The 19,828-nt window shown below is 48.8% G+C and overlaps 1 protein-coding gene across 2 annotated transcripts in view; it reads right to left on the reverse strand.

The window, feature by feature from the left end:
- Positions 1–4,293: 4,293 nt before the first annotated feature.
- Positions 4,294–19,828, reverse strand: part of STK11IP (serine/threonine kinase 11 interacting protein) — a 17,164-nt gene continuing 1,629 nt past the window's right edge. Inside the window, exons 3-25 of one of the 2 annotated variants that reach the window (XM_023510445.1) lie at positions 17,665–17,870; positions 17,395–17,469; positions 17,022–17,117; positions 16,523–16,630; positions 16,320–16,391; positions 14,683–14,809; positions 14,175–14,278; positions 13,939–14,034; positions 13,731–13,772; positions 13,395–13,541; positions 13,089–13,173; positions 12,167–12,511; positions 11,786–11,988; positions 11,344–11,460; positions 11,030–11,207; positions 8,500–8,727; positions 8,278–8,381; positions 7,064–7,161; positions 6,789–6,967; positions 6,494–6,575; positions 6,184–6,254; positions 5,397–5,644; positions 4,294–4,723 (exon numbers count right to left, since the gene is read on the reverse strand). In XM_023510445.1, coding sequence (XP_023366213.1) covers positions 4,574–4,723; positions 5,397–5,644; positions 6,184–6,254; positions 6,494–6,575; positions 6,789–6,967; positions 7,064–7,161; positions 8,278–8,381; positions 8,500–8,727; positions 11,030–11,207; positions 11,344–11,460; positions 11,786–11,988; positions 12,167–12,511; positions 13,089–13,173; positions 13,395–13,541; positions 13,731–13,772; positions 13,939–14,034; positions 14,175–14,278; positions 14,683–14,809; positions 16,320–16,391; positions 16,523–16,630; positions 17,022–17,117; positions 17,395–17,469; positions 17,665–17,870 — 3,161 coding nt within the window. In that variant the 3' untranslated portion in view covers positions 4,294–4,573. Of the gene's footprint in view, positions 4,724–5,396; positions 5,645–6,183; positions 6,255–6,493; positions 6,576–6,788; positions 6,968–7,063; positions 7,162–8,277; positions 8,382–8,499; positions 8,728–11,029; positions 11,208–11,343; positions 11,461–11,785; positions 11,992–12,166; positions 12,512–13,088; positions 13,174–13,394; positions 13,542–13,730; positions 13,773–13,938; positions 14,035–14,174; positions 14,279–14,682; positions 14,810–16,319; positions 16,392–16,522; positions 16,631–17,021; positions 17,118–17,394; positions 17,470–17,664; positions 17,871–19,828 lie in introns of both variants that reach the window. The other variant, XM_012802117.2, reaches the window with a different exon arrangement.

The following is a 19,828-nucleotide window of genomic DNA, read 5'->3' on the forward strand; positions in this document are numbered from 1 at the left end:
AAAAAAAAAAAATTAATTAATTTTAATTTATTTATTTATAAAATAAATAAATAAACAGACAATTAAGCAAAGACCTAAAGGATACAAAAAAATCAGCCCTGCAGTGCAGGGTAGGTTGTGGACATGGGGGAGGGGAGGTCATTCCAGGCAGAAGGAGGAGCCTAGGAAAGGGCCTGAAGCAGAAAAGAAAGGTCTGCCCAGACACTTGGATGATCTAGCTGGTGTTTCTCTGGAAGGATGTGGTATCCCTGTAAGTTGGTGCCACATGGGGGTAGATATAAAGAGACTGGAGTGTGGACTATGGTGAATGTTCTAGAAGGGTTAAGAGGCAGTACAGTTTAGGGGGAAAAGCACTAGTTCTGCAGAGAACCTGACTTTGACACCCAGCATCCTTGAGTGGTATGAATCACCTGTATTTGAACCTCAGCTTGGTAAGAATCCCTGTATTTGAACCTCAGCTTCCTCATCTGTGAAATGGAGATCATGCTTGTCCTTCAGGGAAGTCAAAGTGAGATAATATGAACAAAATGATTAGAGCACATATTGGCACAAAGTAAGTGCTCAGAATTAAGTACAACCCTTCAGGACCAGCTCCAAGGCAACTTTCCCTACTCCCTCCCTGGACTGGAAGCTCCCTGAAACCAGCATTGTGTGGAACTCATCCTTTTATTCCCATGCTCACCTTCACATAGACCTGGGCGCATTTTAAAAGCTCAATAAATGTCTGTGGAATTGAAGGCAAGCACACAATTATAGTAACTAATAAACTGAAGAATGTTTTTGTGGAGGACAGAGAAGTCAGAGTCCAAAGCTATCAAATGACAAAAGATGGGCCAAAAAAAAAACATGCCACAGCTTGCTTTATCCCCAGAAGTGTCTGAGGTTCCCTCCAAAGCACACGGGGGAAATATCCACTCAGATGTGAGAGGTAAGATGCAGACTTTCCCTTCTCTGATTACAAAGCACATTCTCAGGCAACAAGGCAGCTTGTAGTAGCCAACAGGCAAGTTTTTAAACCAGCATGTATTTAGAGCTGTCTGGTTCCCACACCACTTCCATATGCATGATTCCACTCAATTTTGTGAACTAGGTAGTTATTGATCAGTCTCATGCCTATAATGGAGATGAGGAAACATGGGAGATGCTGTTTTCCTGTGGTTAAATAATGAGCAACAAAACTAAGGCACAATCCTGGCTTTCAGATTAAAATCCACTGTGCCCTTTCCTATACCACAACTGCACCACATCAAGCCTTGACTAGGTGTACACAAAAGACTCCACAACACCGAGAGAAGGGCAAAACACAACACAAAGCTGTGGCTGAATTTCCAACCACAGGTAAGCAATCTGAACAGGGTCTTCTCAGAAGCTACTGCTGTATCCTGACACGGGTAAAGGTGGGATGTCATCCCTCACTCTACATGAAATCGCTCACCAGCAAAGACAGACCCTCTCCTTTTGAGACAGAGAGTCCACTGACAGGGGCTGCTTCCCCTCTGAAGTCCTAAGCACCAATGTTTCTACTACTCAGTTTGGCTACTGACCACCATGGGGCCTCATGTGTATTTTTAGGTATAATTCTTGAATCAATAATATATTCAGAAGAGTTTTAATGTTTTTAAATAAAGAGTTAAAAAAAAATCCCTCAATACCACCCCTATATCCTTCCTCCTGGTTCTCACCTTCATCCTCCGCCACCTTCTTCTGTTTATCCCTTGGGATTTATTTATACAAATATGAGCTAACATGAATTTATATTCTACCCTCCCACTTTCTTTCTGCAATGTAGCAGTGCTGTGAGGTAGTTTCAGGTGAGAGAATCCTTTCTCTCTACTGCTTTCCAGGAGCTGGATGGCCTCTGCATGTCCTTCATGCACCAAGCCCAAGGCCAGGCAGAGGCCAGGTAATCAATAAGCACTTGCTGGAGGGGAAAGGCCGGCCTGAATGGAGGAATCGATCTCTGGGAGTACTAAGAGTGTGTGTAAGGCGAGTACTTGACTGACACCTGTGGTAAACATCAGTGGCAAAGCAGTCACCTTCACTCAGTGTCCCAACTACCTGCTCACACGGCAGATGCCTCTGGAAGCAGTGATGGCTTTACCTTCCATCACAGCACTCCATCTGCATAAAGGCTGCAGAGGATGCTGTTGTTTGGTTAAAGAAAACAATGTTAAACACGAAGAAATGAAAGCAGCTCCTCTTTCTTTTTTTTAAGACAGAGTCTTGTTTTGTCACCCTCAGTAGAGTGCTATGGCATCACAGCTCACAGCAACCTCCAGCTCTTGGGCTTAGGCGATTCTCAGCCTCCCCAAGTAGCTGGGACTACAGGCGCCTGCCACAATGCCTGGCTATCTTTTTGTTGCTGTTTGGCCGGGGCCAGGTTCAAACCCGCCACCCTTGGTATATGAGGCCTGCACCCTTCTCACTGAGCCACAGGCACTGCCCAAAAGCTCCTCTTTCAACTCCCTCGGGTCTCACACTTCTTCACAAATCACCATAAATGAGGGGAGATTATTCTGCCCCATCTGCACCAGGACTTACCCAGCTCCTGGAGAAATGCTTACAAATGGGCCTGGCAGTGAATGTTGCTTCTGGCCAGAGGCTAGGAAGGCCTTCCTCAGGCCCAGCACTGGCTCTTGTTCTCAGAGGGTTCAAAATCCTTGACCAGAAAGAAGATGTACACATCACCAAGAATGTGGACTAGTATTTTTGGGAAGTTTTAATTTGCTTCAATTAAAAATTTAGGGCAGCTCTGAGCAAAACAGAAGTAGGTGAATTTATTTCCTGAGCTTCTGCAATGCTCTTCTGCAGGCCTGTCACCAAGTGGCCACTACCCCAGACCGTTTCCCCCACCTGGAGGATTCCAAGACTCACACCAGTCCCTCCCCACTCTCTCACCAGACTGGACCAGGGCCCTGGAAGAGAGAAACTAAAATTAGAAATCAATCTGTTTTTATGGAGTTGAATGGCTTAAATAATTACCCTTTTCTGGGGGAAATGTGTACATTTGAGTGTACATGCATTGACATTTCTGAACAGAAAAATGGGTGAGAATGCTTGACTCTAGAGAGGGGAATGAGGGGCCAGGGATATTAGAATAGCTCACCATCTACCATATATCCTTAGGTACAGAGGACATTTGTTCATTTATGTTTGTTACTTTTTAAATAGATGTAAAAATAAAAGCTTTTAAAATGACCTCTTTTAATTTTTTAATACTTTAACTCCAAGGATTTAGAGATATAGCTAGCTGGTCAGGCCAAGGTGACCCTGCCCACACCCTCTCCAGGTGAAAGGTCCCAGCCAGGCTGTCCCACCAAACAGGCCACACTCTGTTCAAGGCCTTAGGCCTGGTTGCCTGACACAAAAAATGAGCTGATCATTCTGCATCACACAGGACTAGGTCCATGCTGCATCACCAAGAATAGGTCTTCTCTATACAAATATATGGGTGTCATTACTCTAACTGTGCAAGAAACAGACTCCCCCACTCAGGCTGGCTTAAGTTGGAGTTAGGGTTGCTCAGTTAGGACCCTTCCAGTGGCTCACCCTTGGTTCAAATTAGCTGAAGCCAACAAAGTGGGAGGGGGCTTCCTTTAGCTCACATAACCTAAAATTGCAGGGGTATCTGCATTCGGGCACAACTGGACCAAGAGAGCCCTGCTCTCTCCACCATGCCTCTGTCTTCCTCTCTCTCACAACTCCACATTCAGGAAAGCTCTTCCCTCATGGCCAGAAGTTCCTCTTATCCTTTCAGCAACCTACGGGGAGGAACCTTACCTATTTCTTGATTCCTCATATCAAAGACCAAGGCTAGGCATCAGTAGGCCAAACCAGGTCCCATGAGCATTCCTGAACCAAGTGCCTTGGCTACAGACATGGGGACAGGCAAGGGAGTGGGGGGTTGACCCACACCTCTGGGCTAAGGCCATGCTGTGAAAAACAGGAAGAGCAGAAAGCACCACATGCCAACTCTCCTCCACAGCCCAGCTCCACACACCCACTGTCCTGATGCCCTCTGCACTCTGTAGTGGCCTGAGGGCCCTGCTACTTCCCAGGTCAGATTCAAGAGGGTGAGAATCTAACTGGCCTGGCTATTTGCACAGCAGTATTTCCATGCCAGGTCACTGCCACCTTAAGGACTGGGTGTTCATGGGTCAGGAGTCCTACTTGTTCCACAAGCTGGGCCCAGAGGAGGGTTCTCACAGTACAAAGCTGCTTGTTACTGCCCCTATGGATAGAGGTTAGAGGAATGGCACACCTGGAGTGAAACATCTAAGTACCAACCATGACAACCGGAATAGAAACAGCTTTATTAATACCTGAGAAAAAGTGCAACAGAAACATTTCCTCCTGACCACTTAGCTTGTCCTCATAGGCCAGATCACTAAGCGGCCACACCATTGCTCTCGCCTGTCCCTTAAGCCATGGGTCATCTGGGGCTTCCCTGGCCAGTGTCCAAAGGCTGAAGGAGTCTAAAGCCAGAGTCTGCTGAAAGCTAGACCCAGAGACCAAGAGAGGGAACACTTGCAGCATGGCTCCCAAGGTCAGAGTCAAGGTCGACATGGAAGCCTCAACGGTCAAGGTCCAGAGCCTCTTGAGTCACAGTCCGGAGTCCAATGGAAAACAACTCCTCCCAGGGCTCCCGGATCCAAGCCAGCAGTGCTGTCAGCTGCTCCTGACACACAACTCGGAGTGACCAGAAGCTCTCTAGCCGAGACACCTAGCAGACCAAGCAGTTAGCAAGGCAAGGTTCACAAGGCCACACCAGTGCAGGCAAAGGGAGGACGCCAGGAAGGACTCACCATCCTCCTCAGCTCCTTGCTTGTTCCCTTCTCCTAGCCTGTGCCACTCCCCATTAAAGACCTGACTCTGAGCTTTAAAAACAGAATCCAATCAACACTTAACTGAAAGCCTCCCAGGGAGCTTTCAAGTTTACTAACATGTGTCTAATCTTCCCTGCTATAACAGAACAGAAGTTCTAGGTTCAGTTTCTGGCTCTACCACTTATAGTCTGGGAAAACTGGTAAATATCCTCTAAACCTCAGCATCTTCACTTGCAAAACAGGACCAATGATAAATAGTACTCCCTCACATGGTGGTTGTGAAAATAAAACATGCACCTCACTGGGCCCAATCCACCAACTCAAAGCACCTGGGAGTCTCACTAAAGGGCTCTCGTTACAGCAGGGCCCCAAGTCCACAGTGTTTCCCCTGCTCTATCTGCCGCCCTCTCCACTTGCTGCTTAGCCAAACCCAGAACTCTCCTTCCTCAACCTTAATTCTGCGTTCCTTCCACCATGACTACCCACCCCTAAGTTCCACCCTACCCAAATTCCTAGCCTCCCAAGACCTTCATCCCACACTGCTATCCCCTCCCTGCCGCACATACACACCTCGTCGTAGAAGACTAGCCGCAAGTCCTCCGGGGCCATGCGATAGAGCTGCACTGAGCTCAGGCTGCTGAGTAGCTGCTGCTCCCGGACACATACAGAAGGGTCAGACCTCAAAGGAAGAACCTTCTCCAATGCTTCATCAGAAGCTGCTGGAAGAGGGGGCTCTGCCTGGGACCCAGGAGGGTCCTCCTCTAACAGGTAGAGGGTAGACAGAGTCAGCAACAGGGACACAGGACAGGTAGAAGGGCCTGAAGGGAAAGAAGCAGGGTAAGACCTTGAGTGGAAGGTCATGAGGGGCCCAGATCCCTGGGGCCCAGCATTCCAATTCTATTTGGGAGAAGAGGCTGAACCACAATGAGGTGGGCCAAAAAGCAGCCTGTGTCCTTGGGGCCAAGAACCTTCCTTCCCCAAATTCCAGCAACCTCAAGCCTCCAAAATCTCTCAGGCCCAAGACGGAGGGAACCACTACACACTCCACTCAGAAACAAGGACACACCCTTGCTTCCTCTGACAAGACTGGTGGGACAGACCCAGTTCCACCTCAGAGAAAGCTTGGATTCAAAAGCACAGGTCTCTGGGCAACTGAAGATCCAGGGCATCTCCTGACTCCACCCAGAAAGGCAGGGAACACAGGGGCTAACCCCTACTCCCCCAAGTGAGAGGTAGCCCAGATTCCAGGAGTTGACGACTGCTATATAGGCACTGCAGAGGTGCTAGGGGATCAGGCAATAATCTGGGACAAGATGGGGTACAGAGACCAGGGCTTCATCTGCAGCAAAGGCCTAACCTTCAACCAGGAACACCCGAAGGTAAAAGAACTGAGGAACCTCCAAAGATGAGTCTTTTTCCAGCAATGGCCTGGCAGGGGAAACAGGCAGACACAGGAAGATCAGCAAGGGCATGGGAGGCACTTCGAGGGAAGGGAGTAGCAAGAGAGCAGCACAAGTGGGTTGGAAGAGACACAAGGACCTAGGGTGTAGGGTATGGGCATGAGGACAGATGGCAGGCCCAGGGTGGCCTCACCACAAGGCAGTGTCTACAGCTCTGTGGAGGGAGAGCCTAGGACCAGGCCCCAGCCTGGACTCCTATGGACTCACCAGAGCCGGTGCTGCGGGGTCACTGCCTCCTCTGTGGCACTGACACAGTTCTTCCAAGTGGGAGGCAGAGACTGTAAGACATCTGGACACACCCAGCAGGGACAGAGAAGCCTCAGAAGGCTCTCTCTCCCCTATCCCACCTCTCCACCTCTCCACTTCTTCCTATTCCCCAACACTACTAGATTTCTAAGGGAAAGGTCTACTACCTCTATCTCTACTGTTGGGCACCAGAGTTGGGTGAGCTCAGCCCCCAGGGACCCACCCCACTCTTCTGTCTCTGCCTTTCCTCTCTCACCAATGAGCTCCTCTAGGAAGGCCCGGCAACGCCTGGCATCTCGGGGCAGCAGCACAAAGCTGCCTGCCCCAGCTGCCCACTCCAGCCGCAAGCTCTGTCCTGCCAGGCCCAGCTCTATGCTACTCAGATCCTGCAGGGGAATGGCCAGGGTCAGCTGGAGCCAGCTAGCCAGAGGCTCACTATGGAGAGAGGAGACAGATTGGTAGAAAAGAGTGTGGGTGGAATGAAAAGACAAGGGCCCTACCCCTGCCCCAGCCATGCCCCAGCTCACTCACTGGATCTCGCCTGTCACTTTCAACAGATAAAGCCTGTGGTCAGACACGACCACAAGGCACATAAATTCCTCAGGGTGGCCTGCCAATACCACTGGCACCTGATGGGAAGAGAAAGTTGGTGTAAGACCAGGAAAAAAGTCCAGGGAGGTGATACCAGGCTGAAAGCCAAGCCTGAGACAGCACTCTCACACTCTCAACCTGACCCTCCCCACCCATCTATCAGTTTGCTGAGGTTTGATGCAGCCCAAACCCACCTCTCTACCCACCACTGAACTCCTCCCCTCCCCCACAGGCCCTGCCCCTCAGGGCCTCAGCATTCTCTCAGCTGGCTCCCCTGCCAGTCACCTCACCCCTCCAACCCAACATCCAACCTGCCAGACTGACTGTTCTGAAACACAAAATTGATCCATCACTCCCCTGCTTAAAATCCTTCAGGGCTTCCCAGTGGCCCTCAGGACCAATCCAAACTCCTTGGCAGACACAAGAGGCTGCTCCCAAACTGGCCTCTGCCTCCCTCTCGGACCCTCTTGGGACATGAGACTTTACCCCACACATCCTGGCTCTTCTTATCCTGGACAGTTCTCCCAACTGGCAACACTCTTGGGCCTCCACGCATTTGCTACTTCCTTTACCCACAACATTCTTTTCCTCCCTACTCCTTAACTCATCCTTCAAGACTTGGCTTAGATATCACCTCCCAGCAAGGTTCCCTTACCCATGGGGCTAGATTACACTCCCTTCTAGGACCTTACCTAGACTGATGGCAGACTCACATACTGTATAACTGTTGTCAGTTCCTCACACCACACTGTAAGACTGAGGGCAAGACTGACTGACCGTGAACCCTCATGTCTACCATACAACATGTGCTCAGCAAAGGTCAGATCACACTGTGCATCTGCAGTACCTCCAGGAGGCCCCTGGCTACTGAGTACCAGGCACTGTGCTGGGCAGCCCAAGACATCAGCTCTGATGCCACACCACTCTGCAAGGGAGGCATCATTATCTCCATTGTAGAGGGGTAGAGGGGTGACAACTGAGACTCAAATATCAAGGACCATGTCCACAGTTACACAACAGGTAACTGCTGGAGTTGAAACCAGAAGCCAGATCTGGTGGCTGTGGAGTGCCTGATCTGACCCAATTGGCTGTGCAGGAAATAGCAGGCACCATGTCAGTGCCAGGCAGCACAGACCTGACACAGCAGCACACACCTTGAAACAGCACTGGAACTCCTCCTGGGCATCGCTGAATACCTCAACATCCAGGAAGAGCCGGAGTCGGTGGTCCACGGAGCGGAGGCCATGGCGCTCAGTGGCTGAGAGCAACCAGTGAACATCAGCCTGCCCCAGCAGTCCCCAGGCTCCATCTCCACCACCCCATCAGTGCCCCTTCCTTCCCCAAAACCCACCCTGTCCTGTTTTGCCAGTACTCACAGGGACTGAGGCTCCAACTATTGTGGTCACAGGAGATGGATGCCTGAGGTAGAATGTTCTCAGCTCTGTTGTGGTCACTGAAGCCAGAAGGGTCACAGCCAGGGCTAGCAGACTGAGAGGGAACTGGTGCTTGCTCTTCCTGTTTCTGCTCCCTATTGGGGGTTCCCTCAGACTGAGCCAGAAGAACTACATGGTCACTACCACAGTTTGGACACACAGTAGGAGAGTCTGGAGGGAGGGATGGACATAGTCTCCATGAGCCTAACCCAGAACCCCCAACCATACTCATGATCGTGATACAACCCACACACTCTCAGGTCTCCCCTGGGCCCACATGTCCAGCTTCATACACAACCACTGTACCCCAACTCAGCTCCCCACTCCAAGTACAGTTGCTGACTCATCACTCTCCAGCCCAGAGACAAGCTAACCTATGGCCCACACCTCCTCAAAATGTACCCTACTTTCTAATTTTAGGCCTTTTCAGATTAGGCCAAACACAACTAAGCCCTGCTCTGGTCTCCCCAGGCCCCAAACTTGGGCTGGTCAAGTATTTTATGCTGTCCTAGCAATGTCTGAAAAAATAAAAATAAAATCAACAAGCTGGGAAAGACAGAGAGAACTCTGGCACCATGGGCAATTCACAGAGCCTGAATCCTCATCTGTAAAACAGGAATAATAATAATGTCCATCTTCCTCATCCTTAGTGTCAGAATGACTGAATAGAAACAGGCAGAGAATCCAGGACATGCGTCAGCTGGGCACGTGCTAGATCCTGTACCAGCATGATCACATTTTACCCTCCTCAAAACTCTCCCTATCCCATTTTGCAAATGTGGAAAAGAATAGATTAAATAATTTCTATACCCTGCCCAAGACCCTGCAGCTGAGGGTAACAACAGCAGCTCCAGGGGACCTTTGTCTTGTGCCAGGCAGTATGCTTGCTGCCTTGCTGTCACATTTAAATCTCATATAACAGCACTCTTAGGTGAGTTCATACTCCTCTTTGTTCAGATGAGGCAACCAAGGCACAAATAAATCTAGTACATAGTAATGTTCATTAATAATGCCACCATAAGGGCTGGGCAAGGTGGCTCATGCCTATAATCCTAGCACTCTGGGAGGCTGAGACAGGTGAATTGCCTGAGCTCAAGATTTTGAGACAAGCCTGAGCAAGAGTGAGACCTCATCTCTAAAAATAGCTGGGCTCTGTGGCCGGAGCCTGTAGTCCCAATACTTGGGACTGAGGCAAGAAGATCGCTTGAGTCCAAGACTTTGAGATTGCTGTGAGCTATGATGCCATGACACTCTACCAAGGGTGGCAAAGTGAGGCTCTGTCTCAAAATAAAATAATAATAACAATAATAATACCACCATAGACAGGACCCCAGAGGCCAAAGGACCAAGCATAGCCAGGGCCTAAGGCGTTGGGAGCTGCTTCTGTTGCCAATGTTGTACCCTAGGCCTGGAGCCACCTGGGTGGGTTCAGGGAGGGGAAGGGAGCAAGGTTCCATTTTCTGAATACAATTCAAACCCCTGCTCCAGCTGCTGTCAAGAGAAAAGTGCTAATAAAAATCATGCATTTCCACACGGCTATTATCAAGAATACCTCTTTTCTCTTTAGCGTCTTCTTCAAAGATGCTGTTTTTTGACTGGTCTACAATGGAAAAATCTCTTGTTTTAAAGAACAGAATATGAAGAGATGGCACTATTTAATATCAAGCAGCTCACAAGGTCAGACAGGGAAGGACAAACTAAGCCAACTCCCAAAGTGTCTTACTCAACAGCTAAACATGCTCAGAGAGGCAATACCACCACATGATACTGCAGGGAAGACTTAGGCTTTATGCAGTTTCTAAAGTATTAGCCAAAAAAAAAAAAAGGTCCACACAAAAAGCTTTCAAGTTATAAAAATATAATGAGTACATTTAAGCACAGTTACAGAGATTGTATTTCCTGACTTTCCCAGAGGAAAAAAAAAAAGAAATCAGGATATTGTTTCTTTTTCTTTTTTCTTTCTTTTTTTTTTAGATTTTCCTTTTTATAATTTTAGATTTTCCTTTTTGTAAATGTAGTAGGCAGAAGCGGTTTTATTTTTCCTCCAGACAAAACAGTTAGTCCTCACAGCCCTAGTCCTTTCTCCCAGGGGTTCCCTCTCTACATTCCCCCAATCAAAGCCACTTTCCCTGCAATGGGAGAGGCCTGTGGGCAGGGAGGCCAAGGTCATGGCCTATACCTGTCTTTCTTTTTTTTTTTTTTTCAAACATGGTCTCACTTTGTGACCCTTGGTAGAATGCAATGGCATCACAGCTCAGAGCAACCTCAAACTCCTGGGGTTAAGCGATTCTCCTGCCCTAACCTTCCAAGTACCTGGAACTACAGGCACCCACCCAGCTATTTTATTTTATTTTTTTTTAAGAGAGTAGGTCTTGCTCTGGCTCAGGCTGCTCTCAGACTCATGAGCTCAAGCAATCCACCCACCTTGGCCTCCCAGAGCACTAGGTATGAGCCTCTGCACTGGGCCCTATACCTGTCTTTTGGAACAGAGGCCTCCAGCCATCCTCACTGTCCAACCCCAGGCTGGGCTCCTCTGGCTTGAACGTGTGGCCACAGCGTAGACACTGGAATCTGCCCTCCTGTAGGTCTCTGGCTTCCCCAAGCTGATGTGGAGCCATGGCAGTGACTGGGACCAATACAGCAAGCAGCTCCTGATAGAGGGTGGGTCAGAAGCAGCTGTAAATGGACAGACCCCAGACAGATACTACCCCCCACCCTTAGGCCCAGAGCTCTCCCAATCTTCCCCCAACCCCCAGTCTCCTGGGTCCCCGCTCTAGGCCTCATCACCTGGACAGCTGCATGGGCATCAGGCTCCAACACCACATAGCGACGCAACTGCCGGTCAGGGCAAATGTAGGAGAAGCGCAGAACGAGGACAGGGGCCCCAGGAAGCAGATCTGAGCCCTGTGTACAAAGAGGGGAACTGGGTGAAAAACAGCAGTGAGAGGAAGGGAGGACAGAGGAATCAGAGTTACACTAACAGCTCTGCACCCCACTCAAATGCTTGTGCTGACATCCAACTCCAGCAAGGGATCGCCACCTCGCCCAGCCTCTCAAGCCACATGCAACCTCACTCGGCCCCCTAAGGGTCTCCTCCTTGGCTCCAAGTGCCAATGAGAGACTGTGGGTAATTCCAAGCCCAGTGTCTGGCACACAACAGCCATGTCCTCAGAGCTAGCTCCTATAAAAACCTAGCACCTCTTCCAGAACCCCCCACATTCACACTTACCTCGGGCACTGGTCCTCTCTGGGTTTGGGTCTCAGGCTCTATCTCAGCTGCCACCAGACTCTGGAGCTCGAGCCGTTCCAGGGTCCGAGCTGCTTGGAGTTCCACCTCAAACAAGTGGGCAGAAGTGACCCGGAGAAAGCATTCCATGCCCCGAACATTCCCAGGCCCCTCTAAGGGACACACCAACATGGGGCGACAGAGCTCTGCTGTGGAGAAACAGAGAAGAGCCCTGTAAGGAAGGAAAAGCACCCAGGCTCTGTCCCCAGTCCTCTGTCAAAAGGGGGTCAGCCCCACCCCCAGGTCTGGTCTGGGCCTCCCTCACTTACCCAGATATTCCAGCAGCACTTGGCCCCAGCTCACCCACGTCTGCAGCATGCTCACCTTCCACTTCCTTCTGTTCCTGCTCCTCGTCCACCTCCTGTTGCTCCTTTCTTCCTTCTTCTCTCTCTGGTACCTCTAGCTCTTCTTCCTCCTGTGGCTCCAGCTCTACCTTGACCTCTCCTGACATTTTCTGTGGTAACTCCTCAGGGCCTCTGGCTTCTTCTTCTGGGGATGAAAGGCTGAGTGGAGTGCTTGGGCCCAGGGAGTCTGGAGGCAGCTTGGAGGTAGCTGGAGGGGGGCTCCCAGAGGTCTCCAATTGGCTCCTATACTGCAGCCAATCACAGCCAAATCGCTCCCGAAAGCTGTTCATGAGCTCAAGTTCCCGATGTTGCTGCACAAACCGTCCTGGGCAGGGAGGGAGGCACAGAGCTGAGCAAGCCCGCAACCCTCCAAATGGTCCAGCCTCTTCTACAAATGCTCCCCGGTGTACAGCAATGACGTATGTACAGGGGAGAAGGGGAGGACCTGAGAGAGGCTACAGTCATCCCCTTGGCACCACGTCCCAAGTGTGTTCTATGGAAACTGTGGTCACATGCAATCCAGAACTGTACTGCACATGCTACTTCTGAAGACTGGCAATGCAGGGCAGCACCCTGAAGGTCCTGGGATGGCCTGCAGGGAAGACACCTATTTAACTCTGTTTAACCTAGCACTTCCCAAACTTTTCTGGCCATAGGCTTTTTATTACATGACCTTTTGACACCCCAAAAGATTAATGTTCCTTGAAAAACTTTAGCAATTAGTGCCTAGAAGCAGTATCTTCTCCTTCCTCTAAACAAAAAGGAAAGGAAGAGACTAAGAGACCCTCCACAATGCCCCACCCCACCAAAAAATCAAACTTCTCCTACCAGATCCTCACAGTAAGGTAAAGATTAGAGAGGGCTGGATGGGGACATGGATGGGTGGAGTGAGGCTAACTTACCAGCTGGGGAGGGGTTCAGAGTTCGGGGCTCTGGGTCTGTATCACTGGGTTCAGAGATGCTTGCCCGCCTCACACGGACTCGGCTCTGAGGTTGGGTGGAGAAATAAAGTTCTACGAAAGCCAGGGCCTCCTGGCCTGCCATCCATGGCTACCCTGCCATCCATGGTCACCCACCTACCAGGAAAAAACCGAGACTACAAGCAAACGTTAAAGCCATACTCGCGTATGTTCCTAGCCAGCCAACAACCCAGAGACCACATAATGACACCTAATCCCAGGCATAAGGCAGCTAAGGACTCCACTTACCTTAACCTTAGGAAGCAGGGGCTGGACCACAGCACCCCCTGAGGAAGGGCTATCACTTAGGTCAGGGCCACCAGAAGTTTCAGTGGTACTCCCCACTGGCCAAGACACAGGTGGGGCCATATGGCCAAAAGCCAAGGATGAGGGGGTCTGGCATGTGACAAAAGGAAGCAAAAAGAGGTCAGAGGCAGGGGAGCGCCTCTGCCCTACCCAAGCTAGCCAGGAGGCAGGACTTCACTTTCCACTGACCAAGAAGACCCTTCTACCAGCTACCCTTCAGATTCCCCTCCTCCCTCCCTTCTCATCTTCCCACTCTCTGCCCTCCATCACCACACTGACCTGAGAATCTGTCAGCGACAAGATTTCACCATCAAGAAGGAACTAAGCAAAGACAAAACGGGAAAAGGGAATGTTCCTGGCTGGGACCATTCTGGTGAGTTCAAGGGATCTAGATCCTTGATCTCTTACTTAGGGATGGCGAGAGGGTGTGGGGAGACTAGCACCGGGCAGGAAAGGGAAACAGAGTAGACATGGAATGATCACTCACGCCAGAAGCAGCATCCCTGGCAAGGGGTGACAAGTACTGGGCAGTGGTAGCTCGGTGTGCAGGGTGGAACCACAAAGGGTTACCCTCCAGGTAGAGCTAAGGGGCAGAAAGAGGAGAATAAAGTGGCCCTCAGCTCCTTCCAGTGTGAACAAAACACTGACCAAATCAGCACAGGATGGCCACCACATGGCCAGCACAGTGATGGTTCTCAGGCCCTTGAAGCACCCACGTCTCACCTTGCGGAGCTCTGCCAACAGCCACAATGGTGACAGCTCCCTGTGTCCTTCCAGCAGGTTGTATGCCACATCCAGGTGCCGAAGGCTCCTCAGCTGCTCCAGGCCTAGGTGAGAATAGAAGAATGTGCAGGTGAGTACTTGTGAGCATGGGTAAGTGTGATGGTATGTGTGCTGGCAGAGGGTATGGCAGAAGGACAGACAGGAGGACCTCGGCCCTACCTATAAGCCCTCATGAGACTCTAGGAGCAGTGATTTTTGACGGGTGTGCTGCGGCTCACTGGTGTGCCATGAGAGGATCTTTTGGTATGCCACGAAAATTTTAAAGATCATTAATTAAATTATTTTTCGAAGAAGTTCAAAGCACAGTAAGTGCTTTTTTAAACATAATTTATGTGTGCCAGAATGTACTGTGAGATAAAAAGGTTGAAAAACACTGCTCTAGAGGCATGATCACCCTCATCTTATACTTCCCCCAACCATGTCTGCCACAGCATAAGTCTTGACTCACCATGTAAGCTCTGAAGCTCATTGCCTCGCAGTATCAGGACCCCCAGAGCAGCCCCTGCAGGTCCCATTCTCGGCACCAAATGTAGGCGGTTATAGGAGATGTCCAGATGGCAGAGCTCACACAAATCCTGGCAGGGAGGACAAAGATTCTCTCCTTGACCAAACTCTTCAGAACAAGGCCTCAACCTTGGCCTATAAAAATTACACAGTCAGGCGCAATGGTTCACACCTGTAATCCTAGCACTCTGGGAGGCTGAAGTGGGTGGATCACCTGAGATCAGAAGGTCAAAAACCAGCCCGAGCAAGAATGAGACCCCATCTCTACTAACAATAGAAAAAAACTAGCTACACATTATAGAGGGTGCCTATAGTCCCAGCTACTCAGGAGGCCGAGGCAAAGGATTCCTGGAACTAAGGAGTTTGAAGTTGCTATGAGCTCTGATACCATAGCACTCTGGCAGGGCAACAGAGTGAAACTCTGTTTCAAAAAAAAACAAAACAAAGGCTTGGCACCAGCAGCTCAACGGTTAGGGTGCTGGCCACATGCACCAGGGCTAGTAGGTTCAAATCCAGCCCAGGGCCTGCTAAACAACAATGACAAAAGAAACAAAAAAATAGTCAGGCATTGTGGTGGGCACCTGTAGTCCCAGCTACATGGGAGGCTGAGGCAAGAGAATAGCTTAAGCCCAGGAATTGGAGGTTGCTGTGAGCTGTGACGCCATAGCACTCTACTGAGAGCAACATAGTGAGACTATCTCAAAAGAAAAAAACTACACTGTCAGCACAAATGATTTATCCATATATATCCCTAGTCTCACATTAAAAGTCTTGAGCAAATACTAGCATATTTCAAAGCTCAAGGCCATATCCCTAGAACGGTAACTCAAGCCCCCTTAATTTCTTGCCTGGGAAAACTCACACTCCTCAAAGGAATTTATTGTTTATTCCAGCCAACACCTGAAGATTCAGCCCATCTCCCAGTCTCTGTGGGAGAGCAGGGGCCTAACTTTGATAAGTGCCACTTAGTACTTGATCCCACATGAGTTTGACATGGACCAACCTCCACTTCTCCTTTTAGTAAATTTCCACTTCCCTAACTCAGCTCAAGCCCCCACCATTCCGCTGCCTACTCCCTCATTCTCTCTTTAAAATGTCCAGTCACCTTTGCACAAATCAAAGTACAGTTCAGCTCATGTTGGACCCTCTTCTCTACTGTAATAGTTTATTACTAATTAAAATCTGTACTTAATTTAATTAGTGTCTGGCTTTGCCTGTCTTTCACACAGGGACACGGGACAAAGGTTCCTCAGCATCACAAAAGCTACCAGTTTTTTAACTAGGCACTAGGTTAAGTAACACTGGAAACTTTCATAATCACTTTCATACTATAAAAGCAGGACTCCTATGATTTCTATTTTACAAGTAAAGAAACAAAGAGGTTAACTAATTTGGTCCAAGTCATAGAAGTATCAGAAGTTGAGATCTGAATTCTGGTTTGTCTTATGCTAGAGCCTGAGTCCTAAACAGTGCCACATTTCAGGTTATGACTCCACCCAGCAAGGGAGGAGAAAAAAGCAAGTCCAGAAGAAAGGGTGGGTGCAGAGCATTCAAAGGCTCAAGCTAGGTGCTTACACTCACCATCAGGAAGCCCTCGCAGTTGTGCACTTGATTGTGGCTCAGGTTCAGGAAGCGCAAAGATGACAAGAGGCGCTGAGAGGAACAGGAGGAGGAGGCAGAGAGTTAGTCTTTGCTACAAGGACACTTTGTCAACCAGCTGGCTCTCCTCCCTACAGTCCCATCCTCGCCCATCCTCAGAACTTTATTCCCACTAAGACACTCACCAGAGAGCTATCTAAGGTGGTTAGTGTGTTGTAGCTGAAGTCAGCAGAAAGCAGAGCCAACCAGGGGAGGGCAGAGCAGAGGTCACCACCGCAGGCTGAGAGGAGCTCCTGAGAGAGCAGATGGGTGCTTCATTACTCCACTCTCAACATCCTGCCCATGCCAAGGTCATACTCTAACACTCATTCATTCATTCATTCTTTGTACACTGGGTTCCATCTGGAGATGCAGACTTAAAAGAAAACCGAAGTCTCTGTCTCCAAGGAACTCATTATGGGGAGAGCGGGGAGGCAGACACTAGGATATTTAACATGATACGGTAGGTATGACTATAAATATACCGATAGGTATAGAGTGCTGTGGGAGCACAGGGAAGCAAGCAAGGACACTGCCTAAAGGGAAGCAGGAGGGGGGAAGTCTGAGAAGAAAGGAGAAAATCAGAGCTTGGTCCTCTATGTCTATCAGGACAAGGCATCCAAGCCCACCCATCAACCTCCTTACCTCTAATGCCTGGATGCTCCTGCTACAAATCAGGGTCTCCAGCTGGGAATAGATGCTTCGGAGGCCATGCAGGCAGTGGAGAGGGACACCTCGGAGCTAGGCAAAGGAAATGGAGGGACAGAGGAAGATAGAACTTCACAAAAGACAAAGACCTCATCCCCACTTCCCCTGGTGGGGAAGAAGGAGAAGACGACAGAACCCAGCTATGGTTCAAGAAGTGTTAAATGGACGGGACTGGATACCACATTACTGCAGAGCAGTGGGTATACTCAGTCCTGATCTCCCCACCAAAAGAGGCCACCTCTCTTCCCCATTCCTAAGTGGCTGCCTCAAGTTGGGGATTATGCGCCAACATCTCCCAGCACCCCGATACCTCCAGCTGCCGAAGAGACTTGAAGGGAAAAATCTTGATGGGCCCTGATAGACCATGACCAGGGACATGGACCAGCTAAAAGAAAAACACTCCAGTTATTAAGCATGGCAGATCTCCCTTTCCTCAGCACCCTTTCTTTAGTATAACCACCCATATCTCTGACACATTCTTGATCTTGGCCCTGCAGACTTTTTGTACCCCTACCCCACCGCAGCCTCCATCACTTTCCTGGGCCCTTTGAACATCCTGCCCCATGCCACCTCCCAGAACCTTCAGCGAAAGTGTTTTCTGCAGCACATCAAAGAGGAACTGAAGCTGGAGGATGATGGGGGAGTCAGCAGGGTGGGAAGGCAGAGCCACAAAGCCTGTCTGGCCAGGGCCCCATGGCCCCAGGTGCAGCTCAAATACATGGTTCAGCTGCTGCAGTGTGGTAGTCAGCAGACTCAGTGTGCTACAGCCAGATAGGACCACGTCCCCTGCAGGGAGGAGAAGACAGGAAGGAGGAAATAATAAAAAGGTCTTTTTCCTTTTTATTCTAAAACTTTGTGACCCCCCCCCCAAAATACATTCACTCCAATCGATATTGCAGATCTTCCACTATAGGATCAAATTTTCTATCTTTTCCTCAGTTCAAAAGCCTTCAGTGGCTCCACCCACCTCCGAAAGAAGGTTCTAACTCTCCAGCCTGTTATACAAGACTGCTTTACTACATGACTCCAACCAATTTTTCCAAATTTTCTTTTACCTTCTGCTCAAAATAGCCTGAGACTCTGTCTCAAAATAAATAAATAAATAAATAACAAATAAATAAGAATAGAATCAAAAGATATTGCAGTAGTACCAAGAGATCTCCTAAACCAGTTTCCTCCGATGTTTACATTTTATAAAACAATAGTACAATATCTAAATCAGGAAATTGATATTAGTAGAATATATATATAGATCTTTTGTTTTCTTTTGTTTTTTGAGATAGTCTTCACTTTTTTGCTCTTAGTAGAGTGCCATGGCTTCATAGCTCACAAGAACCTCAAACTCTTGGGCTCAAGTGATCCTCTTCCCTGAGTTTTTCATTTTTAGTAGAGACAGGGTCTCATTCTAGCTCAGGCTGGTCTCAAAACTCCTGAGCTCAAGGGATCAGCCCGCCTCGATCTCCCAGAGTGCTAGAATTGTGAGCCACCACACCTGGCCCGTATATATAATTCTAAGCCATTTATGTAGATTCCTATAACCATCATCACAATTATATGAAACTACTTCATCACTACAAAGATCTCCTACTACCTTTTTTTTTTTTTTTTTTTTTTGGTGAGACAAAGTCTGGGTAGAGTGCTGTGGCATCATCATAGCTCACAGCAACCTCAAACTCCTGGCTCAAGTGATCCTCCTGCCTTAGCCTCCTGAGTAGCTGGGACTATAAGTGACCACCACAAGGCCAGCCTAGTTTTTCTATTTTTAATAAAAGATGGGGTCTCACTCTTGCTCAGGTTGGTCTTGAACTTCTGATCTCAAGCAATCCAGCCACCTCAGCGTCCAGAGTGCTAAGATTATAGGCTCGAGCCACCATAACCAACCAAAACTGGATACCCCATTCCCACCTGCTACCTCTTTAAAGTCACATACTCACACAGCCTCATCCCTAACCCATGGAAAAATACCAAATTTTTGTTAAATAAATTAAAAATCATACAATGATACAGACATGATTCAAAGACTCTTCTCATCCTCAAAGAGCCTCCCAGTCTTCTCCTCTCACAAAAAGGAAGAAGACATTTCCACAATTATTAATATAAACAGAAAATAAAACTGCTCTAAAGAGATTCCAAGCTAGGTGCACTGCTCACACCTATAATCCTAGCACTCTGGGAGGCCGAGACAGGAGGATTGCCTGAGCTCAGTTCTAGATCAGTCTGAACAAGAGCAAGACCCTGTCTCTAAATAGCCAGGCATTAAGCAGGTGCCTGTAGCCCAATTCTCCCCAAAAGAATTGCTTGACCCCAAGAGTTTGAGGTTGCTGTGAGCTATGATAATGCCATGGCACTCTACTGAGGGAGACCAAGTGAGACTCTGTCTCAACAAAAGGATTCCAGATACCATCAATGGGAGTACAGAATAAAGCACAGGCAACTAACATCAATTGAGAAATACATGCCAGATGAATGATACCTTACTTAAACCTCATCATAATCTCCCAATGAAAAGTACCATTAATCCCATGTTGCAGATCTGAACACTGAGGTTCAGAGAAGAATTTTTTTTTTTTTTGAGACAGTCTCACTTTGTCATCCTCGTACAGTGCCAGGGCGTCATAGTTCACAGTAACCTTAAACCATATGGCTCAAGCAATCCTCTTGCCTCATCCTCCCAAGTTACTGAGACTACAGGTGCCTGCCACAACACCTGGCTATTTTTTAGAGACAAGGTCTTTTTTTTTTTT

This window comes from Otolemur garnettii, unplaced genomic scaffold (assembly GCF_000181295.1).
Source record: "Otolemur garnettii isolate 467f Iridium unplaced genomic scaffold, OtoGar3 scaffold00013, whole genome shotgun sequence".
NCBI classification, from domain to species: domain Eukaryota; kingdom Metazoa; phylum Chordata; class Mammalia; order Primates; family Galagidae; genus Otolemur; species Otolemur garnettii.